Below are 25,357 nucleotides of genomic sequence, written 5' to 3'. Positions count from 1 at the left end.
AGTAAATAAACAAACTACAAAACACTGACGGTGAGTTCGGTGTGCTATAAACAATATATTACCCACATATGATATCTTACAACTACAACTACCGAATGTACCGAAAATAAAAATGATTTTCAACGTTTTTGTGGGTTGGAAGGTCGATTGCTGGAGTCGTTGCTTTGATGAGTGCTAAATGACGGCAGCCTCTAAAACGAAATCCACATCGAAATAACAGCTAAAAACTCCAACAGATACTTCAGCGAGATGGACTTTTAATTTATTAAATGGATACGACACAAAATCAATTTAATAGTTTATTTCAGATTATGTTGTCTGAGAATGTCTCTGGAACTTGTTTAAAAACTGCCCAATCGAGTTTGTTCTATTAAATAGAAATTCGCAGAGTTCTATATATTTGATGTGCATTTTACGATTAGCACAATTTGATTATTTGCTTAACTAGAATTTTAGCATAGCGCGTAGGTGTCAATTGTAGACTCATAAATATTCTTGGTCAATGATGTCACAAAAAACACTTTCAATTAAAGTGTACAATGGTTGCTATGGTTAAAATATGTTATTCCTTATAATTTATTTTTAAACTTCATTTTATTAACCTATCAATTCATATATTTATTTTTGGCTTTTATATTTTTACTTTCTATTGTTTGCTTGTCTGTTTTAACGGTGTTTTTGTGGCCAATAGCAACTAAGCCGGAACCTGTCTAGTTCTATTAACTTATCCAACTCGCAAAAGAAGAATTAGAAAAAGAATTAATAGCTTAACGAACGTGTTTCTAATTTATTTTAATTTTAGAACAAAGATGCGCATCTGCAAACATTGTGAAATTAATCTGAACTTGATCTGAATGAATCGACAACATCGAAATACTAAGAACATGACTTGGCATTAAGTTAATGCTTATATTATATATTATGTAGATTTAACATAGACCCAATAAATGAATAAATGCCGTAAGGATGCATTTTTTATTTAGATAAAATGTTAATTTTTTAATTCTTTGATTCCTAGATCTATTTTCTGTTATTTTAATTGGTAATTTCCTTAACTATTTTAAGTTTCTTTAATTTTCTGATTTTAAATGTATATTTAATAGGTTGTTTTTTATGCCCACAGCTCAATGATAACTTTAACTAAATTGATATAAACTAAAATCCAAATTTCTAATATATTTTATTATTATATTAATTGATTGAAATAAATTTCATACTTTTATTTTGTTTATAAAAAAAAATATTTTGGTTTTGATATTATTTTAATTGATAATAATTTGATATGACAAACATATTTATATTTAATTTTTAAATTCCTGAACTTTCATTTCTTAATTTAATTTATTATATTAATTATTAACACTTTTTAATGTTCTCAAATATGTTTTTATTTTGTAATTTTAAATAATTTGTACTTTTAATGTATACAGTTTATTTTCGGCATTAGATAAATAAATAAAAACTAATTTTAAAATTTCTAAATTATATTATTATAATATGTATATAATAATTTAATATTTATTTTATATTTTTTAGTTTTCTTTAAACTTCATTGATAGTAATTTAATATTAAATTCATATTTATAGTCCATCTTAAAAGTTCTTTGTCAAGTTGCGCTTTTAAGATCAGCAAATAAATGACACTTGCTACCGCCACTCGAGTGGCATTAAGGTAAGAATGTAACGGATGTCTCTTCCCCCTCCCCGCTTTCGCTGGCATCGCCTAGCTCATGGTCAAAAGTAAAGAGCAATGTGGCATAGAGCAAACATCGCGGTGTAACCAACTGAAAACATAAACGTAAACAATCGCCATTGCGCAGGATTCTCTCTGCTTTCTCCTCTCTCTCTCACAATAGAAAGAAAAGCTTTCGCTTTTCATGAGGCTGACCAAAAGGGAAAAGCTTGAAGTGAGCATTCAGTCAATTGCAGCCGATTTGAGGGAACGCAACGTTCGAATTTTGATAAATTGTGTTATTTATTTCTGTGTGCGCGATTACGTGTTGAGTGCGGGGCAAATAGCGAAACAGTTGGCAACAGAAAGCAGTTTTTGGCCCATTGTGCGTCGGCCACGTCGACAATGGCTAATTAAAGGCAATGCCACGCCACAAGTGACACACAAGTAACGCAATGAAATAAATACAGAAAACACAAAAATCAAGAGTAAAACAGAATATCATAACGATATCGAAAATTCACAAATGCAAAATACACAACGAATTCAACACTTGGCAGGAAGCCAGCAAACGTAACACCCAAAACAACAACAAAGCCAAAGCCAGCTAATAAAAAAAAAATAAGCTAACACACGTCCAACGATGTCTAGCGCCAGGTAAGCCTCCAATTTCCAACCCCCTGAGGCGTTATGATTCCCTAGTTACGTTCTTGTGATGCATTCAGGGCCATGCTAAGCCACTTTAGACAATCATATGAAGTACGTGCTCATATTATGATTTATCCACATGCTGATATATATGCATATATGTATATATATTTGGTCGTCTAATCAATAAATTGATTTTTGATTGCTGCGACTGCTGCGCTCGTTTTCCCCATCTGCATTTTCCTGCTTTTCCTCATTCTACAAAATGCTAGTTTTATGTCGGCGTCACACTGACTGGCGCTGTATGTGTTTTTTTTTTTGGTTTTTGCGTCTATGGTTACGCTGAGTGTTTACTTATTTGCTTTTGTTTGAGTTTTTTTTGACTGCGCTACCCTTTCAGCTGACTGCGGTGCGTATGCGTAATATATAGCTTTGACAGCTTGTTCTTAAATGCTTGAACAAATATTTAGGTGCTAAAATTGCAGCGTTTTCAAAGTGAATTCTTGAGTTAGACATCTCAAAGGAATTTTGTGTTTAAAATAATATCGTCGTTAGATGATTTTTTTCTAAGAGTTTTAGTTTAGTTTACTTTAAGTTGATTTGCTGTTAACTCATATTTACTTTATATTTTTCGCATTTTAATTTCGATTGGGGTTATATTTTTTATTTAAATTTCCGTTATTTAATTCACCATTTAATTTCGCATTAATATCTGTTATTGGGTAATTAAATTGTGTTTAGTCTGCAGTTGATGTTAGCTTATAGTTTTTTTTTGGGTTTACTTTGCTGGTCACGCACTTTGGCAAGCTAAACAACTCAACTAAACAACTCACACAGCCCACACACAGACAATCCGTTAAACAGTCAGACAGCCATGACTGACATTTCAGAGTGCCATCAGCAAGTGAGTGTGTTTTATTTGCAAATTATTCATTTTGTGCGCAACTCTCTGCCAGCTGCAACTATAAATAGCTCAAGTCCCAACTATTTAGTGCGGCAAATTCAAATGAAAAGCAAAGCAGCTAATGAATTAAATTTGCATCATAAAAATGTAAAAAGAAGAAGAAATGATGTCAAAAGAACAGCATGAGAAAGTATTTTAATTCAAAAAGGGGGACAAATGTTTGAGTCGATTAGCTGCAAAGAGGATAACGAGTAGCCTAGTTGACTTGATGCAATTACGTTGGCTATTCATGGTTACTAGCGATAATCTGGTTTATAAAATATGCACGAATTGTGCATACAATTACAGTTAACAGCAGATTGGCCCAAAATGTCATTACGAAACAGGACACAGCGAAGGACACTCACACAGCATGCGAACAACAGAGCCATTAAATGTTAAATGAGTCATGAGCAAACAAGACACAGTTTCAGTTTCCGCCCACAAATAGACGACGACTCGACATGTTGGCGCCAAAATGTGTGTCTGCCTTTATCCCTTTTGCGGTCTCTCACACTCTGTGAGTGTGTGTGTCCTGTTAACCGCAGCAATGTCCACGTCAACGTGTAGGTGATAAAGCCACAAGCATTTCAACGCATCAACGGCCGTTTGATTAAATTTTAATTGTATTTCGACAATTTCATTAATGTGTCACTTTATTTTCCAGCCTGCTCGACGCACTGTGCAGCGGCAGCGGCGCTCGCTTGGCACTGGGCACCACTGTAATTGCCTACCTAATTGTGTATAATGAAGCCGCCGCGCCTGGCTTAATCTTTGCCACACTCCTTGCCACCATCTACGGCGCCATGGCAGGTTAGTAGTCGGAGTAAATACAGCAGCTTGCTTTGCCAATGACTCACATTAATATTCCTGCTTTACAGCGCGCTGTAAATCGAGTTTGCGCAGCCTACAGATGCCCTATGTGCGGGCCACGAATAAATTCGATTTTGGCTGCCTCTTTTTGGCCACCTGGATGGATGCTTTGGCCGCCATGTGTGCTTGTGCCGCATTAGCGCGCACATTGAGTGCTTGCCTGGATGCCATGACGGGCGGCTTGGCGCGCATTCTCATACTAGGTGTGACTAATAGATTTGCCATCACTGTGTTGTCAGCATTAACAATTCATGTTGCATACTTTTAGGCCGCAATTCGCCTGCAAACGAACCCTGGCCGGATGTGCTTGGCGTTGCTGTTGTCTTTCTCGTCACTGGCATGTTTATGCTGGGTCTCGAGGTCAGCTCACTTTCCTTCCTTTCCATCTGCAGCACTTGCCAGCATGTGCTTAATGTACTTTAACCACTTTCATTACACTTTCCCTCTCTCTCTCTTTACAGCACTCGAAGGCCTTCAGTTTCATCATGACACTTGGCATGTTTGGCTTGAATGCAATTCTCAGCGCCGTTGGCTGGTGGAGAGGGGATTTTGCTGCCTGGTCAGAGAACTACTTTCAACCGAATGGCATTAGCAGTGTAAGTCTCTGCATTCGCTTTTGCTAAATTCATTCTTAGATATAGTCTGTCAAATGGGCGTGTTATTAGGTCAGTGCACTCCGGGCCATTTCTTTCTCGCTTTCTCACTTTCTCCCCCCGTTTGGTTTGTTGTTTGTGTATCGATTTTTGGTCGCATTTGTGGCCTAAAGGCTTTCGTGACTGGCGACAATTGTGAGCCACAGGATATGAGCTTTTGATTATGACACGTAAAGCTAAACTTTCCATTCGACTCAGATCCTGCCATTTGACTAGATGTGCCAGGGAATTGACTTGGACAGCTTGAGTTTCCTTCTAAGAATGTGCTCGACACACTTGCGGGTGATTGCTAAGTTTTCTTTTTTATTGTTTGTGCAGCATAGGGAAATGCATGAAATATTTATTGGCATACCCTTTTGGGTCGATTTAATATTAATATTTTGCATAGAGAGAGCAGCGGAAAACGTTAAGTTGAACTGTCAGTTTGTCTGGAAAGTTTTTTGGTTGATTGGCACTTCAAAGGAAACCAAATTTGAAACTTCTTATTTGTTCATAAATTTCTTATTAAAAGAAAAATGAGTTGCCAATCAAAATTGAAGTAAGTAAAATTTCCTTTTTGTTCTTCAGACATCAAACAAAATAATTTTCAAAATCGTAGCCAAAGGCCAAAGCAGCCAGGGCTAGTAAATTTACGCTATGTTATAAATTAATTTATAGTCTATGCCTTTAATAAATATATAAATACAATTTTCAAAAATGTGATATTTACTTTCACTGTAGAAGTAAAAGAATAAATTTTTAAATATAGCATATTTGCTTTTCAATATGAAACTTTTTATGAAGCTCCTAATGACTGCGAAATTACAATTTGAAAATATGTGTATTAAGCTTAAGATGTTTTACTAAATTTGAAATGCAAGTCTTCTTAAATAATTGTAATTATAATTTCTATTATTGAACCAAGTTTTACTGAGATGATTTCATATATTATATATTTTTTCAATATTTCTCAACTATTAATTTTTATTATTCTCTTTGAATCAATACATTGACTTTACCATACCAATGAATAAATATTAGTATAGTAATTAAACTCTTACCTTTATAGTTATTTCTGGCTACCGCGCTGCTCTCCTATGCCTTTCCCTGTGTCTGGCCTCCACAGAATCGCAGTGGCCGCCTTACAGCTGTCATGGTTTTAGCTCTGGTGAGCATCTCGCTGCTCCTAACTGCCATTTGTCTGTCCACAGTGGTTCACTACAAGTGAGTACTCAAGTAAAATAGATAAACAATATCAATCAACAAATTTCTTCTGCAGACCACGAGAGGATTATGTCGCTGTGCCGCTGTTTAATATACTAGATGACAGCGGATTTCACAAGCTGGTGCCAGCTTCAGCCTGCATGATATTGATGACTAGCTCGGCAGCGTTTCTAGAGATCTTTCCTGAGCTGTATGGCATTGTGGTGCGTCTGGCGACCTCCGAGTGGCGCATTCTCTCCAAACAGATCAGCTACGAGAGCTCAGATAGCGGAAATCCGGTGCTGGCTGTCTTTATAGCCGGCAGCCTTTGTGCCATGCTGGCCTTTGCCTGTCCTCTACAGCATCTCAGCTATACGCTGGCTGCCAGTCACATTTGTTCGATCTTTTTACGTGCCTTCTACTTGCTCTATACGCCTTATCGTCCAAAGTTCATGCAACCCAATAGCAGTGAATCATCGCTGTCATATAGTCGCCTCTCCACGGCGCCAATTGCCAAGAGCAACAGCAGCAGCAGCAGCAGTGGCCAAACCTCCAGTTCGAGTCGTCTCAAGCGCAGCCTGTGGAATATTGGATTGTCAAAGCAAGGTGGCTTGAAGAAACCCAAGAATAAGCAGCGTAATAAGCCGGAGTTGGAGAAGGAATGGCTTCTGCTGGGTGAACCAACTTCGCCTTGCCCGCAACGTGCGGATAGAGATGTCGAGTCCACTATACTCTCTGATGGCGAGCCACCGGTGAGTGAGAAATAATGAGAAAATCTGTTTAATATGATACAATAACTTAAGCTTCTACCGACATTTCGAACATTATCAGAAGAACCTTTTATATTATTTATATAATATATTAGAATTTCCCTTTTGTGACTTATAGTTGATGTAAATTTCCAAAGTTGATTTGATACCTTCTACGAATACCTCTAAATCTGAGTAATATTTGCTTCTGTAAAGTATGAAATTGAATCGAATTCTTTTAAGCCATTCAAGTAGGATATTAGATATTTAGACAACACTTTTATACAATACATCGCTTTGTCAAGATGTCAAGTTCATCATACTCTCTGATGGTGAACCATCGGTGAGTGAGAAATAATGATAAAATCTGCCTTTTATGATACAATAACTTAGATTTCTACCGACATTTCCAAAAATTATCAGAGGAACCTTTAATACTTATAGTATTAAATGAGTTGATAGTTGATTTAAAGATGATAACATGTAACTTTAAAATCCGAGTAAAATTATGATCTGTAAACTTCGAAATTGAATCGAATTCTCCGAAGTCATTTAAATAGGATATTAGATTGATTGATGAGTGGGATAAAAGGGGGACGTCAGGCATTAAAAGTCAGCTCAAAGTTCTTAGTAACTTAAATTTATACGAAGAGATCGAAAATATTTTAAATATTCAGTAGAACGAATAGTGTACGTAGTAGTAAAAATGTTCAGAAGCATTATCTCGCACACATTTTTACATGAAAGAAAAATCGAAAAGTGCTTAGGAATATACAAATTTTTAAATTAGAAAATCAACTCTCTTTTTTAAATGATTATGAGGTTCTTTAGAGAAAGTTGTAGAAAGTTGTTAAAGTATTCAGGAATTTATCCAATACACTTGAAATGTATATCCATTTCCAACACATAAAAATTTTTTAAGTAGATTATAAATTATGTGAATATCACTATTAGTATTTAATAATCATGCCTATATTATCATATATAACAACATCTTTTTTTCTTATTCTAATCCTTTTCGCAGCCATCTGACTTTGAGTACCCGGATAAGTTCGACAAAAGCGATTCGGATACCTCCACAGACATAGACGCCATTGTGGATGAGTATCGCCAGAAGATAAAGGCAAGTTCAAAATGCATTTAATTACAGCAAACTCTAATCAATTGCATATGCTTTTTCAGGTCACCACGGCAGGACCTTTGGAGCGCAGTGTGCGTGTGCCAACCGTGAGTTCGTGGCGCGTGACGATCTTCTCGATCATCGTCATTGGCCTGGGCATTGCGTTGTGTGTGGCAGGTCTGATGTTGCACTGGGCACCAGCTGCTTTCACCGGGGCCATTGGTGTGTTCATTGTGGCCATGATGATGGGCATTATACCGCAGTACACGGGCAGCGTGATCAATGTGAGTCCAGTGCTCTGTGGCATGAGTCTGCTGCTGAGCGTGATCTTCTTCTCGGCCTGTGCACTGCACTCATGGCCGGGAGTGCTTGTCTGGCTGCTGGCTGGACTTGTGCTGCTGATGCGCTGTGATAAATACTGCTGCAATTGCTTCGAGCACACAACCATTCTCAATGCCCAACTGATACCCAGTGTGTCGGGTAAAACATCGAGTTCAGCGGGTGGCATGACAGCAGCGGCATCATCCACAAGCATAAGGATGCCACGACCGCCAAAGGGTGTGATTAGTTTGCCGCAACGTGTGAGCGGGATCAGATGACAATCAGAGTCCTCCGAGGAGGAGGGCGAAGATCTGTTTCATGAGGATTTCAATGTGCGCGATTACGATGAGGAGGATGCCGATGAGGATTGCTGGACTGATTGAAGGACGCCTTTTTAAATGTTAGCTAGGCTTTTCAAAAATCAATTATATTATAATAATTAAAAGAAGAAAACACTCTCAGCTTAAAGCTAGTATTACTATGCCTTCATTTCTAGAAAATAAATCGAATTATTCAGAATTATGCAACTGTCTTTATTATTAAACTATTAAGTCTTTAATCAATTTTGCATTCTGCATTAGATACACTACAAGTTCTGCTATGATGGACATTACTTCGGTCTTGTAGCCCGCATCCTGAGCCATGGCCAGCTCCAGAAGTTCACTGCGATCCACATTCATCCAATAATCAAACTTTGAGCTATTCTCGAATTTCAATTTCGTGCAAAGTCCTGCAGGAATTTTGAACACCGGCAGACAAAGTGCACTCACAATAAGACCCACCAAATGGCCACGTCTGCAGTCCAGCTCAAAGTCCTCCCTGGTTACCTCTTCCGAGGGAATGTCCATCAATTTGAACCTAGCTTGTAGTTCATCAAAATAATATTCCATTATTTCATCGTACATTAAGCGACGTTCCTCAATGCTTGAGTTAATGTACAGCATAAAGTGTATATCGATTGCCGGTGTGCTGTAGCTACATAGACCAAAGTCTATAAAGAGACACCCCTGATGGGAGTTGAGGAAAATGTTGCTCCTCGAGAGATCGCGATGAGAGAACACATTGCGCAGCTTTTTCGAAGGTTTGGTTAGTTGATCAGCAGCTTGCAGCAGCAGCTGATAAACATTGTTCTTAATAAAGTTCTGCGAAGTGATGTCCTGGAAGGATTTATGCTGAAGAGCGAGGTAGACAATGGCCTAAAGTAAAGTGGAGAAATATTAAATTAATTAAGCTATACGATAATTATAGAGAATTTAAGCAATATAATGAATATAATTAACAGTTTTTTGAACCAGAAGGGACCGAAATAATATTTAAAAATGTAATTACTTTGCTAACTGGTAGAATTCCCAACTGGAACTAAATAGCGGCTATTTAGATTAAGTTTAACAGCCAACAAATACGAAAGTATTATGTGATAATGAGTATGGGGAATACATTGGCAAACCAAAACTAATCAAGAATATGAATATATAATATGAATTTTACTAATATAATGACAACCTTTGATTTTTGTGCAAAAAAAATAAGAAGTAAAATAGAAATTAAAAAGAATATATAAGCAATTAAACGATTGTTCGATATTGATGAATCTACTATTAATCATAATTAAGTATGATGAATATTAACATCTGACCGTAGTGAAATCAATTAAAATTAGTAAGTTAATAATTTGCTGCACTGAATATACTCTAAATAGTTGTTCAATAGTTTTGTATGGCAAAAAATCCCTACGACAATTGTGTCTTAGTTGCTGTAGTATTTTTACGGTATAATAATTCGGTATATTTTAAGAATAATACCGCATTCTTATGCTCATATGCAAAATGGGTAACGGGTACTTTACGGTCAAGAACACTCGACTGTCGCAGTCTTGTTTTCTAATTATTTTTATAATTAAATCTCACCTTAAGTCCGGTCAAGTACCATTTGTTTTCGCTGCTTAGCAGAAACTCGTCGAGTTCATTGGGAAACTGTTCTACAAGGCAAGTTTGTTCCGCTCGCTCCCAAGCAATGCTTGCCGCATGCAGTGTGGCCAGCTGTTGCAAAATAACGCGATAGTGCTGAATAGTAATGATCTCCTGTTGTTGTAGTTGCTTAGAGCTGAGCGTAAGATCCTCCAACACAAGCAGATCATCACGGGCCAGAAAACAATCGCAGCTAAATTGGCGCTTAGCTGAGATAAGAAATTATTTGTAGAGATTTAAATCAACACTTTAGATTTTCAAACTCACCATATTCACGCAGCTTGGGCAGTATTTTCTTATAGATAGCACTTTCTTTTTTAAGAACACCATAGAGCTCCAATTCTTTGCGAAATTCAAGATTCTTTTGCGGCAGCGTCTTGACAAAAAACTGATGAACTTTCGTGGTAGCTGGCGATCCTGTGGCGCTTACTATGCGCAGCACATAATACTCTCCCAGGAAGCCCGCGTTCTGCTTGAGTTGCTGTAATTGTATCTCAACAATGGGTAGTTCCTTGCCATTTTGTCGTCGTAGAATGTGCAAAGACTCGTCGTGACTGATTAGCTGAGTGGCTGCCATCGTTTGGCAAGTGTTCGCAATAAACTGAAACTCGTATTAGAATTCTACACACTAATAAACACAACTGATAAGTAAACAAATAAAAAACGATAAAGCAAACTTGATTTCGTTTTTATACCCACTACCCATAAGGTAGAAGGGTATTATAACTTTGTGCCGGCTGTAAATGTATATAACAGGTAGAAGGAGGCATCTCCGACCCTATAAAGTATATATATTCTTGATCAGCGTCAACAGCCGAGACGATCTAGCCATGTGCGTCTGTCCGTCCGTCCGTCTGTAGCACTGGATCTCAGAGACTATAAGAGATAAAGCTATAATTTTTTTTTGCCAACATTTGTTTTGTTGTTTTAGATCAAGTTTGTTTCAAATTTTTACCACGCCCACTTCCGCCCCCGAAAAGCAACAAAAATTTTAAAGCTAGAGCTGCGAATTTTGGTATATACAATAATAACTATAGTACTTGTGATTCCTGAATTTGGTAGCGATCAGATAAAAATTGTCGCATTTATTAAAGAAATACTTTTGTATGGGTCTTAGTTGCTTTGGATGACAATCTGGTATATTGTGCCGTCTATGGTATATTTTGAATGAGGTACTATATAGATATACCAAATATACCGTTTGGTATATTTTTAGTATTTTGTATCATTTTTGGTATTTTGGTATATATATTTTGAGAATAATATCACAATAATTTGCTTTTATTCAAAATGTGTAGTGGGTATCTCACAGTCGAGCACACTCGACTATAGCTTTCTTACTTGTTTAATCTATTGTATATTTTATGCTTTTTCCATGACGTAATCAACTAATTCCTCAATGGGCAGCATTATCTTCTCTTCGTAGCCGGGCTGTAGTTCTATCACTCGCAAATAAAACTCGCTACGATCAGAGTTCAGATAATAGTCGAATTTATCCGGTTCCTCGGCGCGCATGCGATTCGTGATATCTGCTGAGACTTTCGTTTGCGGTTCCGTTAAGGCCCACATGGTCAAGGCGACCAGACGAGTTCGTTGACACTCGGCCATAAAGCTATCTCTACTAATTATATCAGCTGAGAGTCCAAGTCGTTGAAATTCTGCTTGGAGACAGTTGAAGTAGTGCTCTAAGCAAACGTCATAGATCTCTCGTCGTTGACTTGCTGTGGGCACAATGTAGAGCAGAAAGAGCACATCGAGAAGCGGAGAGCAATATTTGGCCAACTGAAAGTCGACTATACAACACGATTGTGGCAAGCTATCTGTGGGCTGGGCGAAACCAAAGAATATATTTCGATCCCAAGTGTCGCGATGGCAGAGCACATTTCTTAGGCTGCTCGAGGGTTTGACCATCTCCTGAGTTTGACTCAGCAATTGGAAGAGTTTTTCCTTGATGAACTTTTGAGCAGCCGGTGTTTGATACTTAGCATGACGAGAAGCCAGAAAAACGATGCCCTAGAAAGAGATATTTCGATGAGTTTAAATAAAGAACTTTGGTTAATTCTTGTTTAACTACATAGACAAAAAAAAAATGTTGAATGTCAAGTAGATTGCAAATCTTGATTTAAGATATTTTGATGTTAAAAAAAATTAAAATAAGATTTTGAATTGGATCTTAATCTTAATCTTAAATCAAGATTTTTATGCTAAAGTTACATTTTAAGATTAAAAAGTAACTTTTTCACAATTAAAATCATGCTTCAAAAATGTATTATTCTAGACTGAAATGAAGATTGCAAATCTTAATTTAAGTATACCTTTTCATACATTATACTTTTGGCTGGCAAAGCTCATTACAAAAACTTTTTTTGTATTTTTTAAATATGTAAGCTGCCTTTGAAACTTCAGAAAAGTACTTGTATCTATTAAAAGCATAAATAATCTCCAATAGTAAACAAAAGTGTATGATTGTTGTTGTAAAAATCCCTAAAATCATTATTAAGTTATCTATAAGCCTACCTTCAAGCCCGTTTGGAACCATTCATTCTCGTCGCTCAGCAGCAGCTCGATAAGCACATTTTGATAGCGTTCACCTATGTTGAACTTTTCCTGCTCTTCCCAGGCAATGCTGGCTGCATGCAGTGCTGCCAAGTGCTCCAAAACTAGCTTGTAATGATCCAAAGTATAACTCTCTGTAGGTTTGAGGTGTCTAAAATGCTGCGTGAGATCCTCGAGCACCATCACATCATCACGACTGTAGTAGCACCTTGGATATAGTTTTCGACTTGCTGGTAAAACATATTAAATTAATTTAATTTTTAAACTCCACTTGATATGCTAAACTCACCATAACGCTGCACATTAGGTAATATATCCTTGTAGATAGTTGTTTCCTTGCGAAAAACTCCTTTGCGCTCGCATTCGGCTCTTTGTGGGGGATTATTGTATGGCAAACTCTTAACAAAATAATGCAACTCTTCTTGGATCTTCAACTTTTGATGTTGCACTTGCAAATGCAGTTTGTAGTATTCACCCATATAACCCATCAAATCCTTATCACCTGCTTTTAGTTGCCAATCCAATAGCAAAAAGTTCTCATCGTCTTCTTTTAATTGAAGTGTGCGTTGTGCTATTAGACGACATTCCTCTGTGCTGAGTAATTGTTCCATGGATGCTGCCAGTTTTGTCTAATGCTGGTTGTCGACTAATCAGAGAGAAACGCAGCTGGCCAGATGCTCGGCATTATCAGTCGACTGCTGATTATACCACGATTACATCAGATTACCCTTCCTAAGCGGGAATCAAAGCTGTTTTACTCTAAAAAATTAACAATACATAAAATTCCAATACAATAAATTCCACAGATTTCAAAAGTATTTTAATTTCTATGCAATCAATGTATTCTCTAAATGAAATTATTCAATCAATAAAAAAACCCAATCAAAACTACTGATATTAATTATGAAATTATTACTAAGGAACTCTTTGTTCTAAGGTTGACAAAATGGAGACCCTAATATGAATACCAAATGTAGAATTCTTTAACTGAATAATGTATAAAATTATTAACTTTTTGTATAATTATAAACAAAAAAAAGGGGAAATACTTTTTTAAAACTAATTCAAAATATATGTACAGCATTTTTTTTTTTAAGCAATAAACTATTTACAGTCATTTTTAAAGTAACAAAATACATACAATAGTTTTAATTTCTCTTCACTGTTTCTTTAATAATGTGAGAATTAATTTATTGTTACAATTTCATTTTATAAATGGTAACAATTCTACATTCGTAAATTTTTGTTAATGTCATTATTTTAATTAAATAAGTGTGTATTAAATTGTCAAATAAATATTTGTATTGTTTATTTATTTTTCTTTCTGCAATCACATTATTTTTGCAAGTGTATGAATGTTTATAAATTACTTTTATTTTCAAAGAAAGCATATTCAGCAATCTCAACTACAAATTAATTCCCGTTGAGGTTTTCGCTGATAAGATAATCTTTTTGAAGAAACTGCGCGCGACTTCACTGATAAAGCAAGCGTGTTACTAGGTAAACGAATTTTGGGGGTGTAAACAAAGTACAAACTGAAGATAAGAAAACATCATTTGGCTTGTTTAAAGTATGTCAACTCTAATAAATCCTCAATGCAATCGTATAAATAAGATCTGTAATCCTCGTGGTCAAGCATTAAATTCAACAGACTATCAGTGCGATTCACGTTACAATAACGATGAAATTCACCTGGTTTCTCGTCTTTCAATTTCTTCAGATAGTTCTCTGGCAAACGTAGTAACGTGGCTGTAATGCAATTGTATGTGGCACCAAACAACGCCAGATCCTCCAAAGATTGCTCAAAGTCTCGCAGTGTAAGTTTTTCCTTGGTTGCATCAATTCCCATATCGTTTAACTCGGCCAATAGTTGATCGTGGTAATAATTGAGATTGCGCTGTTGCATTTCTTTGCGATCTTTGGGTTCCACATTCAAGAAGCTGGCCATTAGGAAGTCAATAGCTGGCGGCGCATAGCGACACAGTTGAAAGTCCACGAGGGCACAACAAACATCTTCAGGCTGTTGCTTGTGATAGAACACATTGCCACTCCAGGCATCACGATGTAAAAACACATTGCGATGCACAGCCGATGGATTGATCATAAAGTAAATATTGTCCAAGCAACGTGGCAGCACATTGGCAATAAAATCTTGAGCAGCTTCATCATTGCGGACCAAAGGATGTGTCGCAGTCACTGCCAAAATGGCCTTTGAAAAGAGGCAAAAAATTAGCTAAAAAGTTGAGTGAACAAACTTTGAATTCAAATTACCTTTATGCCCGTGGTCCACCAGTCAATGTCGGGATCCATGGACTTCTCCTGCAGCCATTTTCTAAACTGCACACCGATTGTGCAGCGATGACGTTGCTCATACGCCACGCTGCTCGCGTGCAACGTTGCCAGCGCCTTGAGCAGAGGTCGCAGCTGCTGTTCGCTGAGGAAACGTGTGCTCGATGGCAATGAGGCGTAGCCCAAGTCCTCAATATTCTGCATAACAAACAGATCGTCGCGAGCATAATAACACTTGGCACACCACAAATGCTTAGCTAAAATAGCAAATTCAAAACAATAAAATGCTACTCCAATCATAAAGAGACTTCACCACTTACAGAACAACTTTAATTCATTTAGTAGCGTTTCGTAGAGCATCGCTTCCTTTTTAAGTATGGATCTTTTCTCGTCGTAAAACAACTTGTCTGCATTTTGATAAACCGACTTGACAAACAAGCGTTTTGTACGCTCCTCCGGCTCATGATCCAATTGATAGCTGAGTATTAGATGATAGTATTCGCCGAGGAAACCAATATGTTCTATGGCTGGCAATATTTTAAATTCTTTTAGTTTTCCCTGTTGCTTTTCATCTTGCAGCACAACCTTCAAGATCTTTTCGCATTCCTCAAATTTGAACATTTCCAAGCTATTCGCACGCGTTAATGCTGAATTGTAGTCCGCTTTAGCCATGGCGACAAATTTATTATTTACCGTGCGTATACTTAATACCACTGCGCAGTTCGACAGCCGGCTTTCAACTGTTTACACTTTTGTTTTCCGCGCAGCAAAACTAGTTTTAGCTGATACGCTAACAAATACAACTTTATCAGCTATTTACAATCACACAAAATTAACACTGCAAATTACTTTTAAGTTGCACATTCAGAACACCAATTTTTTATATTTTATATAATTTTGACTTTTGCTACACATATTAAATGTTCTCTAAACTAAAGGACCTTTCAAAAAAGTATATCCTTGTGTAATTATCATTAATTTAAATAATTGAACTATATAAAACATTTTAAATGCGCATTTATAAATATAATTTACCTCTTTTTTTTGGAAAAAGCTTTTCTTAAAATATTCGTTCTAAATAGTATTTAAACAGTATTGTATAAAAACTGTAAGCTGCTTAAGACTAAAAGTTCATATATTTATTAAGTAAAATTAATTTAAGCAATAACCTCAAATATGAATCGAGTTTAGAAATGAGTACAACAAATATGGTTTAAATTATGTTTATTAATTTATAAATGGGTACAAAACTTGGTTAGGAATTCTTGCAGTAAATAAATATATATACATATATAAATTAAATACGCTATGTTATAAAGAGCATACAATATTCGCTAAATAGTAGTATTATCTTATTATCTTTATCAATTGCTTATCGCTTACTCTTTTATTAAATGACCAATAAATAGACTTGCTTACGCTCTTGCTCTATAATTGAAGCATAGCGACTTCCATGACTTGTCCACAGCACATTTCCATTGCCTCTTTAAATTCAGCATTCTCTTCCATATGTTTTAAGATGATTTCACTGCGATCGACGTATTTAAAATCGTTTGTGACGAACTCTTTGGGTACTTTGATTACCGTTGCAGCAACAGCGTTATAGACAACGGCAAATAGACGAAACTCTTCATAGGAGACCAGCAGCTCAGCTTTCGATATAAATTCCTCTGAATCGAAGCCAAACTCTTCTAAGTCCTTTTTCAACCAATCATAATAGAAATCAATGCATTTGCCTTCTAAGCAGAGTCGCTGTTCATATGTCAGATTCAAATAGAGACTGAAACATAAATCAATTGCTGGTGGTGTATAGCGAGAAGTTTGGAAATCCACCAGAACAACAGAATCCTCACGATGGAAGGGAAAAAATATGTTGCCAGCCCATAAATCACGATGGCAGAGCACATTTCTATACTTTGTTGAGGGTGAAACCTGTTGATAAACTCGCTGCAAAATCTCCTCCAATTTCGAGTTGATAAAATCAAGATTTTCACTTGTCTGATAATGTGGCAGACTTCTAATGACAGCTATAATGGCCGAGAGACCCGTCGTAAACCAGGCTATATCAGCTGACACCGTAATCTCTTGCAATCGGTCACCAAACTCATCGCCAATATTAATACCTTCACGCTGTTCGTAAATAAAACTGTAAGCATGAAAAGCGGCCAATGTTCGGAGCACTTGAAGTAGCTGCTCCTCCTCTAGCAATGTGCTTGGCGAGTTGAGATAACCACATAGTTTCAGATTCTCGAATACACAGAGATCAGGGCGTGAATAAAAGCAATCAGCACTCCACTTGAGTTTGGCTAGAAAATGGAATTAAATAGCAACGAAATTCATTTGGTGGTTGAGTAAATAGAGTACGCACAATATTGTTGCATTTTTGGCAAGAGGTTTTCATACAGCCACGCCTCTTTGCGAAAGATCGCCTCCTTTTCGGCCTCATCGCTTTGCTGCGGTACACCCTTCACGAACAGTTCGATTTGCAATATATTTTCTGATTCAGCCTGAAAGTAGGCAACACAATTTTAACTTTGGGTATTTTAAAATTTGCTTCGTTTTAATTGAAATTTATTAAATAAGCTTGTCGAATATCATTTTTTGTAAAGCTGCACTATAATTAAAAAAATTTAATTTAAGAATGATCGAAAAATATTGATTGCTTTTATAGCCAACTAATTTTTTTTTCATTTTTAAAATTTCTTATATTTTGTTTTTTTTCTGCCTTTTCTGCCTTTCGCTATTGGCATGACGTTACTACACTGATACTGTTAAGTAAACAATGTTCTAAAGCCATACGTTTTTAAAATAAATTTAATTATTTTACGGTCTCGCTGAATTTTCTGTGGAATGGGCCAGATATTGTTTTTGTAGTTAAGTGTGACGACTGGAAGTCTATTCAAACTTCGATATATTAATATATTAAGAGTAAAAAAATATTTGAAATGTATTTTTATAAATTCAAGGCAGATAAGAAGTATATTTGCACTTAGTCCTGCATATTTTTAATAAAAAAATTGCACGAATTCTTAGAATTGCAATGATTGTAATATTACTTGTAAAGAATGTAATCATAATTTTCATTGTGTTATGACCACAACCACTACACTACTATGTATATTTTTATAATGTTCCAATAAGCAGTGTATATTTTTAATTATCGGATTGAACCAATTCTTAGAAATGATCTAATATTACTTGTAAACCACGTAATCAGTTATTTAAGTTATAGTTGGGTGGAGATCAAGATTTTTTTTATCTACTAGATGCCGTATTCATATTCAGATTCGGTTTAAATATAAACATAAATAACAAATAGATTCTAATGGGGCAAATATTTGAGCAGATGTTTGTACTACACATTAAGATAAAGTGAGACACTTAATTGATGTGAAGATTAACAACCAACTTTAAGCTGTTCTTGAGCAAACCCTGATAAATCGCTTGAAGAGAGCTTGAATAGAAATGTACTTACCTGACTTACGTACAAATATACTTACCTTCACTTATATTAGCGAATACGTATTAAAATATTTATTTGCGACAAGTTCAAGCGAAAGTCATTGCGACAATTATCATGTCAACACAATGTGTTTGATTCAACTTACAATGCAATAGCGTAGGGTCAACGCATAATAGTCGCCCAGATAACCAATCGCACTAATATCCCTTTCCCAATCGCAATCAACAATGCGAAGATCATCATCAGATAACTCAAGTTTGGATGATTTACATATGTTTCTTAAGATTTCTAAGCACTCAGCCGATGTTAAGAGCATATTGATCATACGTCGTGTTACGTATACGCACTGTTGACTTTAGATGCTTTTCTCACGACAATTTTCCACCGGTCTGCTAGCGCTGCGCAACGCGATTAAACTGAATCGGTCGAGAACGATTTTCATTTTATTGTTTACTCATTTACCGAGACCCTCTGAGAGGCATTCGGCATTTCGTGAAATCGTGCAGAATATATATAACATTTATATGCATGTACTATAAAAGAGAGTATTTTGTGAGTATGTTGCGATAAGATATGATTAGTTTTCTTGAGTATTTCTGGATACACGACATTACGTAATGCGCTCTTTAAAGAGAACATGCGTTCTCAGTGCACGGTTCGCAGCAAATTGAGTCGCTGCTGCCGTCGCTTCTCATTCACATAGGTGGTATAGGGACGTATTGTGGCATAGTAAATAATCTCCACGAAGCTCAGTAGACTGGCACCCACAAACAGACCTGTTGTACCGCCAATGGACACTGCAAGTGGACGCGATCAATAACAAATTGAACTCTTCACGCTCTTAAGTATTTAACTCACCCACTAAATCCAGCTTGCCTCTCACTAGATTGCGCTTATAACGTTCTGTGGGCAACTCAAGAAGTCCCACTTCAATTCTCGACACTGGACTCTGATGCCCATAGATATTATCTTTACTGTCATGCACTGTGGTGATATCCACCTCTGTGCACGACGGTAAACAATCACATACGAGTCCTTTCCGTCCACGTCGACGCGACCATTTTGCAATAATCACCGACAGATCCTCATAGTTGCGATTTAAACACTCCAAGCCATCCATGTTGCACAACTGCCAATCGGGCGAATTGGGCGACAAGTGACTGGAGCAATTGCAGAGCTCAATTTGCCGATCCTTGCGACACTGCACCGTGCACGCACTGTAGCTATAGTAGCGATGCACATCGAGAATGTTTTCGTCGGGAAAGCGACAATTTCTCTGATGCACGCTCGTCTCACGAATAGCCTCATCATTCTCAATATCTCGCTTCGATACATAGCGACTGTTTCGAAAAATACAGTTTGTATTTTGTAGTGTATTAAATAGTTGAACTTACACAAAGGAGATGTAAGGTCCAACGACTAGAAAATCTGTTTTGGGTGTTACCAGAGTGGGCACTTCTTCGGTTCCCAGTATGAAAACCTTTTGAGAATTGTGTTTGCAATAAAAGTCAGTAGTTAATAATAAATAAAATTATTTACAAATTTAATTAAAACGTTTTGTTTGCAAATAGTAATACATACAGTTGCCTCTGTGAGCAGCTCCATTTTGAGAGACCCTGGTCCTGTATAACGATTGGAATACATGTTTAGCTTGGGGCCATTGTTTTTGCTAGATTAAAAAGAATAATAGATATTGTTGGAAATATCTTTATAATGAAAAAATGTATAACATTAAGTTATTTACTATCAAAATTCTTGATCAGTATAGAGTTGAATGAATCTAAATGGAAAAATAAACAAACACAAAAATAAGAGATTTACTCAGCGTCTCCAACATTTTTGCATCTTTCTTCTGCTATTTTCAAATTATCAAATTCAAAGCTTTACCTATTTTATTTTGAATAAGGCAAAAGGTAAAAGCTAAATTATATAACAATTATCTTAAGCTCTTTTAAAACGGATATTCTAATCAAGCATTTCCTAAATCAATTTAAGAATTTACTGGATAACTTTCTACTCAGGATAATATTTAAAATTTACTTGTCAATTTAAATTAAAACTAAAACTGGGCAAAAAAAACTCTGTGACCTTGGCGAATATAAAATATGAGGCTAAGTTTTATGAGTTTAATTTCTATCTCTTTGACAAGCAAGTAGACTATAACTTTGCATTCACTTTTTCCTTAAGTAAACTTACCCTGCCTGCATTGAGTTAATGGCATAGCAAATGCCCAACTCAGTTTCCATGCGTTGAAAATACTTGCAGCACTCAAAAGGTTTATTATTCCACTCGCAGCTACGAATCGAGTCAAGACAGCTGCTTCTTACCAACTGAGCATAGTATGAAAAATTTGAATAAAAACAGGTGGCAGTCGAATCCTCACCGCCACATTCATGTACCGTGTGATAGGATTCACCGCGAAAGAAGGCAATTTCACTGAGCACTTCTTCCAAAGTAAAGTCATGATCAGCGCCCCAAAGTCTGAAGAAAAGAATATCAATTATTATTGCATAATCCTTAATAATTAAAAATTAGCTACTGTTCAGCGACTTCTTGTATGCGATCCATGTTCTTCGATTCACACACAATGATGGCCGGAAAATTGGTGTCCCAATCGCGATACGAGCTCTCCACCACAAAGCTAATGGCATTGTTCTCAAAGGCAGCTGTAAAAATAATATTCTTTGAAAAACACTCTTTTAGTTGCTATCAAACTTACCCAATGATGCCTTGATGAGCAGCCAGGAGGCATACCACGAAGCAACCAAACAGATGCCCCAAAAGATGCGTTCCAGCCAGTTGGCATCTTTGTCCACTATAAAGCGAGCGCCATGCAGCGTCGAATTCTTCAGATATTCCTCTATGCTTTGCTTTAATCGCATGTTGTACTTCCGCTTAGCTCTTGACTGCTACTGGCACTAGAAATTCCTAATAACTATATCAATTGACCAGAGGTCTCTATGACCATCTCGATAAGTCCTGAACAGCTGTTGCTACCACACGCATTTCCCACAATTATCTAGCGAGATTGGGCATTTCACGTGGGTCTTTGACATCATTATCTGATGCATTAGTTTCGTTTGTCTAGAGTCTACAATGGAACGTGCTGAATAAACAAAAGGCGCCTCACTAATTCGTAGTACAATATTGAAGAGATTAAACAATTTAATATTAGTTTGCAGAAGCTCAGCGTAAGTTTTTGTTTGATTAGCTAGCCGAATTTTCCAGTACTTCATTTTTAAGGTGTTAATTTTGTTTAAATAGTAATAAAGAAAATATTATTGTACTACAAATTAAAGCAACTGAGGTGGCGTGATCTTCAATGCTTATAAATTATGACAGAGGGATAAAGTCAACTGTCGTTACAGTACAAATTAATTTACTAATACATTTTGGAAAGATTTTTCCATGGTTTATTTCATAATATACAAAAGGATATATTTTGATCTTCCCTAAAGCTCTTTTATTTATACTGCACATATAATTCTCTATCTTGTTTCTTTTCTCAATGGATTACTACTCGTATACGTTATTCTTTGTATGAATGAAGTGGAGAGTCACTCTCAAGCGAAATGCTCGCTAATTGCGTTATCTTAAGTGTCTAGCCAGAAGGCACACACATCTGATGAAATTTCGAACTCCCTAAAATCTAATAGGGTCTATGCATATTTATTTAAAAGTCAACCACTTCAAAGGATTCAGTATATATGTATAAGCCAGAAAAGCTAAATAAATAATGGAAGCACATTTAGTATCGTACAATATACATATGTATGTATATCTCTTATTTTCACAATATCAGGAAAGTGTATTTCAGCTTCACCTCTCGTTTGTATTCTAGCAAAAGTTTAGGGATGATTTCTAACCTTCTTAATCTCATGATACCGACGCTGATTTGCTTATCAGAGATGTATTTTACAACGCTTTGTGACAACTTTTGAGTATAAAATGCAGAATTCACCTGCAATTGCCATGACAGTTCTACACAAGATGGCAACCGCATTAGAGTTGAGCAGCTCTGACATTAAGGGTCTCTGTCAGACTTATTTGCAAAAGAATGATCTGAACGCAAGCTTCGAAATTATCAGCTATAAACTGCAGCCCACTTCGGATGCACCTGCAGGATATTTGGGCAGTCACTTTTATCTGCAAGTGACTCTAAAGCTGCAGGGAAATGAAGAGCCACAACATCTGCGGTTCTTCTGTAAATCAGCGCCAAAAGGCAATGCATCGCATATGGAATATCTAGAGGATTTTGGTGTATTCCAGAAGGAGATTACATTCTATCAGGATGTGCTGCCGGAGCTACAAGCAAACACCATTGAGATTGCTCCCAAGTGCTACTATGCGGACAACAATCTGCTGATTTTTGAGAATCTCATTGATCAGGGCTACCGCATGGGAGCTGGACGCGATGGAGTACTCAACTATGGACAACTTCATTGTGCTTTAAAGACATTGGCTGCTTTGCATGCCGGTTCTATTATCCAAGACCAAACTGGTAAGGAAAGACTTCCCCTGAAGGAGAATTCGTATCCTTTGGATGTGCCCAAGGAACACATGCGTCTGGTTAACTTCAATCAGGCTTGTGAAGTCTACAAGGAATTCATCAAAACGCTGCCCAAATACCAAAACCAATTGGATTATATTCTGGAGAACTTTACTAAGCGCATGTCCATCATTTTTGAACTGTCGAAAACCTCAAAGACGCGTCTCAATGCCACGCTGCATGCCGATCTCTGGTCAAATAATATACTCTTCCAGTATGGGAAACATGATGATAAGCCTCTACAATGCCGCTTTGTGGACTTTCAGCTGGCTCGCTATGCTCCGCCTGCCATGGATCTACTGACTATACTCACCATTCCAACAACTAGTCAATTTCGAGCTGCTCATCTCAATGAATTGCTGGCGGAATATTATCGATTCATGGGCGAGTTTCTGAAACAAGCTGGCTTCGATATTGCCAACATTCTGCCTGAGGCTGAGTACTACAATTCGGTGGAAGAGTATCGCATCGTCGGCCTTATTGAGAGTCTGCTTTTCTGCCATTTGGTCATTCTGCCACCTGCTTTTACTCAAGAGTTGACCAGCTCGGCAGATGGATTCAACGATTTCTTTAGCAAGAAACGCATCGAAATCTGCATGAAGGCTTTCAAATCAGATGAACTCTATAGAGATCGCATTGTCGATATGCTGGAGGACTTTGTTGATAACTTTGTGCTGAAATCTTAAGTTAATCATTATTTTAAGACTACCAAATAAAGTTTATGCCATGAAGATATTCGAGTTAATTCTTTGATCGTGCAAACATAAATAATATATAACAGAATTGGAATTGGCGCCAATTAATTTCCTTAATAAATGTAGATCAATATAAGTTTTGTTTTTGCTAATTTTTCTTATTTTCATAAGCTCTCACTTATCTTACCTTACTCACATTTATATGGTTGATAAAACCAGGTTATGGGTGCTGTAAAAAAACAGCTGTTCCGTGGGCACGTATTTCCTTTAATTAATTCGAATCATCTGACGTTAGTCGTGCGGCATTAGCTTTATTTGCCTAGAGTCTACAGAGGGCCTGTTTCGTGTTAGATATATTACACTCTCCCCTACAGACGCCTTGCTAATCCCTTTGACAATATTAGTAGGCTTTAAGAAAATTTGATTACAGCTCGCAGCAGTTTGGTAAATTTATAGCTTCCGTTTTTTTGTTAGATAGCTACTTGTTAGGGTATGCATATGAATGCGAAGTTTAAAAGGCTCTCTCTTTAATATCAAGCATTTCTTCAGATCAAATTGAATTAACTTACTCTTTTTCTTTTTTTTTCTTGGTAATAATAACGCGCATTGTTAAAAAGAAGCGAAAAGAGGCTTTGAAAAAGCATTGCACGGTACAAAATTGAATTGTCAGCGGGGAAGTGCAAGTTTAAACTTATGCAGGCGGAAATTTTGATTTATTGCATCAACATAATCTCCCTCCTTTCCTTGTATTCCTCTAGCATCTTCACTTTAAACGATCTTTAACATTGCTTTAACAAGTACAACTAGCATCTTTTTATAATTAACGGTTGAGTATTTTTTTTATCTGAGCAACGTAATCTGTTGTTCGTAATTTCAAGTAGCATCCTAGTTCCTTGTGTTTGAGCAATTTTTTCTGCTTAACTAAGAAGTAGTAAATCTTCTTTGACAAAACATACAAACTAGCATCCCTTTGCGTATAATCACTTACAACTAATTCAGCTTAATAACATAGCAAAGTCTCTTGGTAAGCAACGTCTTCTGTAAGTACAAGTAACATCCTTTTGTGTTTCCCGCTTAAATCTATTAACTGTTTTTGCTTAACTAAGAAGTAACAAGTTCTGTTGTACATAATCTAAGCTAGCATTCCCACCCATCAAAACTTAAATCCTTTTGTACTTTAGCAATGAACTTACGAGCAACATTTTCTATCATATATTTGTTACATAATTTGAGTACAACGTGTATTCTCTTTTGTTTATCGCTGCTTCTCTTAGTATATTAATATACAAATTATTTGTGTTCTTTCAACATTCGTCTTAATAAATTCCGATCAACTGCTTCAGCTGCCTTAATTGAATCTTTATTTTCTTAACGTAATATTTTCATATTTGTAAAAATTTCATATTTTTTTTCGGCAAGAATTACAACTTCTATGGCTTTACGTGATAGTTTAAAGTCTGGTATTAGAAATATAGTACAGCAATAGAATTATTATAAATTAAACTTAATGGATTAAAATAGGTTTTACGATCTCTTGAGTAAGGCAACGGGTCACTCGCATGCCAAATGTTCGTGAGTTGCCTTATCTTAACTGACAACACACGACAGCTGACAGATGAAGCACACTGATTGTGCCAGAAGACAGACAATGGGTGTGTCTGAACAGATTCACATGGA

General features: G+C 36.5%; 7 protein-coding genes across 7 annotated transcripts; 2 read left to right on the top strand and 5 right to left on the bottom strand.

Annotated features, from left to right (window-relative positions):
- Positions 1-1,933: 1,933 nt before the first annotated feature.
- On the top strand, positions 1,934-8,672 carry LOC132795845 (uncharacterized). The gene is made up of 9 exons (XM_060806757.1): positions 1,934-2,329; positions 3,931-4,076; positions 4,145-4,339; positions 4,405-4,496; positions 4,598-4,732; positions 5,838-5,992; positions 6,048-6,723; positions 7,745-7,843; positions 7,903-8,672. Exons 1-9 carry the CDS (start codon positions 2,316-2,318, stop codon positions 8,437-8,439), a joined length of 2,049 nt encoding a protein of 682 aa, XP_060662740.1. The 5' UTR covers positions 1,934-2,315; the 3' UTR covers positions 8,440-8,672.
- On the bottom strand, positions 8,665-10,770 carry LOC132795861 (uncharacterized). The gene is made up of 3 exons (XM_060806782.1): positions 10,396-10,770; positions 10,069-10,337; positions 8,665-9,357 (listed from the first exon to the last, which is right to left on the bottom strand). Exons 1-3 carry the CDS (start codon positions 10,703-10,705, stop codon positions 8,701-8,703), a joined length of 1,236 nt encoding a protein of 411 aa, XP_060662765.1. The 5' UTR covers positions 10,706-10,770; the 3' UTR covers positions 8,665-8,700.
- Positions 10,771-11,227: 457 nt separating this feature from the next.
- On the bottom strand, positions 11,228-13,317 carry LOC132795853 (uncharacterized). Its single transcript, XM_060806770.1, has 3 exons — positions 12,974-13,317; positions 12,646-12,914; positions 11,228-12,141 (listed from the first exon to the last, which is right to left on the bottom strand). The coding sequence occupies exons 1-3, from the start codon at positions 13,293-13,295 to the stop codon at positions 11,491-11,493; spliced, it is 1,242 nt and encodes a 413-aa protein (XP_060662753.1). The 5' UTR covers positions 13,296-13,317; the 3' UTR covers positions 11,228-11,490.
- A 535-nt stretch (positions 13,318-13,852) lies between these two features.
- On the bottom strand, positions 13,853-15,726 carry LOC132791840 (uncharacterized). Its single transcript, XM_060800938.1, has 3 exons — positions 15,294-15,726; positions 14,956-15,230; positions 13,853-14,893 (listed from the first exon to the last, which is right to left on the bottom strand). The coding sequence occupies exons 1-3, from the start codon at positions 15,643-15,645 to the stop codon at positions 14,237-14,239; spliced, it is 1,284 nt and encodes a 427-aa protein (XP_060656921.1). The 5' UTR covers positions 15,646-15,726; the 3' UTR covers positions 13,853-14,236.
- Positions 15,727-16,186: 460 nt separating this feature from the next.
- On the bottom strand, positions 16,187-18,831 carry LOC132795272 (uncharacterized). Its single transcript, XM_060805913.1, has 3 exons — positions 18,582-18,831; positions 17,342-17,480; positions 16,187-17,279 (listed from the first exon to the last, which is right to left on the bottom strand). Exons 1-3 carry the CDS (start codon positions 18,759-18,761, stop codon positions 16,402-16,404), a joined length of 1,197 nt encoding a protein of 398 aa, XP_060661896.1. The 5' UTR covers positions 18,762-18,831; the 3' UTR covers positions 16,187-16,401.
- A 188-nt stretch (positions 18,832-19,019) lies between these two features.
- LOC132798616 (pickpocket protein 28) lies at positions 19,020-21,329 on the bottom strand. Its single transcript, XM_060810543.1, has 7 exons — positions 21,156-21,329; positions 20,976-21,102; positions 20,633-20,917; positions 20,018-20,105; positions 19,831-19,916; positions 19,295-19,776; positions 19,020-19,233 (listed from the first exon to the last, which is right to left on the bottom strand). Exons 1-7 carry the CDS (start codon positions 21,316-21,318, stop codon positions 19,082-19,084), a joined length of 1,383 nt encoding a protein of 460 aa, XP_060666526.1. The 5' UTR covers positions 21,319-21,329; the 3' UTR covers positions 19,020-19,081.
- Positions 21,330-22,399: 1,070 nt separating this feature from the next.
- Positions 22,400-23,716, top strand: LOC132798720 (uncharacterized). Its single transcript, XM_060810677.1, has one exon. The coding sequence runs from the start codon at positions 22,409-22,411 to the stop codon at positions 23,669-23,671; it is 1,263 nt and encodes a 420-aa protein (XP_060666660.1). The 5' UTR covers positions 22,400-22,408; the 3' UTR covers positions 23,672-23,716.
- The last annotated feature ends 1,641 nt before the right edge of the window (positions 23,717-25,357 follow it).

The sequence above is a fragment of the Drosophila nasuta genome, chromosome 2L (assembly GCF_023558535.2).
Source record: "Drosophila nasuta strain 15112-1781.00 chromosome 2L, ASM2355853v1, whole genome shotgun sequence".
Lineage (NCBI taxonomy): Eukaryota > Metazoa > Arthropoda > Insecta > Diptera > Drosophilidae > Drosophila > Drosophila nasuta.
This window is presented reverse-complemented; position numbering and strand designations above follow the sequence as displayed.

Coding starts and splice junctions, on each gene's coding strand:
- LOC132795845 (XM_060806757.1), top strand. Junction 4,497..4,597: donor TGTTTATGCTGGGTCTCGAG/GTCAGCTCACTT, acceptor CTCTCTTTACAG/CACTCGAAGGCCTTCAGTTT. Junction 6,724..7,744: donor TCTCTGATGGCGAGCCACCG/GTGAGTGAGAAA, acceptor TCCTTTTCGCAG/CCATCTGACTTTGAGTACCC.
- LOC132795861 (XM_060806782.1), bottom strand. CDS start 10,705: ATGGCAGCCACTCAGCTAATCAGTCACGACGAGTCTTTGCACATTCTA. Junction 10,338..10,395: donor GCCCAAGCTGCGTGAATATG/GTGAGTTTGAAA, acceptor TTCTTATCTCAG/CTAAGCGCCAATTTAGCTGC. Junction 9,358..10,068: donor GGTACTTGACCGGACTTAAG/GTGAGATTTAAT, acceptor ACTTTACTTTAG/GCCATTGTCTACCTCGCTCT.
- LOC132795853 (XM_060806770.1), bottom strand. CDS start 13,295: ATGGAACAATTACTCAGCACAGAGGAATGTCGTCTAATAGCACAACGC. Junction 12,915..12,973: donor ACCTAATGTGCAGCGTTATG/GTGAGTTTAGCA, acceptor ATGTTTTACCAG/CAAGTCGAAAACTATATCCA. Junction 12,142..12,645: donor GGTTCCAAACGGGCTTGAAG/GTAGGCTTATAG, acceptor ATCTCTTTCTAG/GGCATCGTTTTTCTGGCTTC.
- LOC132791840 (XM_060800938.1), bottom strand. CDS start 15,645: ATGGCTAAAGCGGACTACAATTCAGCATTAACGCGTGCGAATAGCTTG. Junction 15,231..15,293: donor AAATGAATTAAAGTTGTTCT/GTAAGTGGTGAA, acceptor TTGCTATTTTAG/CTAAGCATTTGTGGTGTGCC. Junction 14,894..14,955: donor GGTGGACCACGGGCATAAAG/GTAATTTGAATT, acceptor CTCTTTTCAAAG/GCCATTTTGGCAGTGACTGC.
- LOC132795272 (XM_060805913.1), bottom strand. CDS start 18,761: ATGATCAATATGCTCTTAACATCGGCTGAGTGCTTAGAAATCTTAAGA. Junction 17,481..18,581: donor TGACCCTACGCTATTGCATT/GTAAGTTGAATC, acceptor GCCTACTTTCAG/GCTGAATCAGAAAATATATT. Junction 17,280..17,341: donor GCCAAAAATGCAACAATATT/GTGCGTACTCTA, acceptor TCCATTTTCTAG/CCAAACTCAAGTGGAGTGCT.
- LOC132798616 (XM_060810543.1), bottom strand. CDS start 21,318: ATGCGATTAAAGCAAAGCATAGAGGAATATCTGAAGAATTCGACGCTG. Junction 20,918..20,975: donor ATACAAGAAGTCGCTGAACA/GTAGCTAATTTT, acceptor TCTTTTCTTCAG/ACTTTGGGGCGCTGATCATG. Junction 19,917..20,017: donor AGCTGCTCACAGAGGCAACT/GTATGTATTACT, acceptor AATTCTCAAAAG/GTTTTCATACTGGGAACCGA.
- LOC132798720 (XM_060810677.1), top strand. CDS start 22,409: ATGACAGTTCTACACAAGATGGCAACCGCATTAGAGTTGAGCAGCTCT.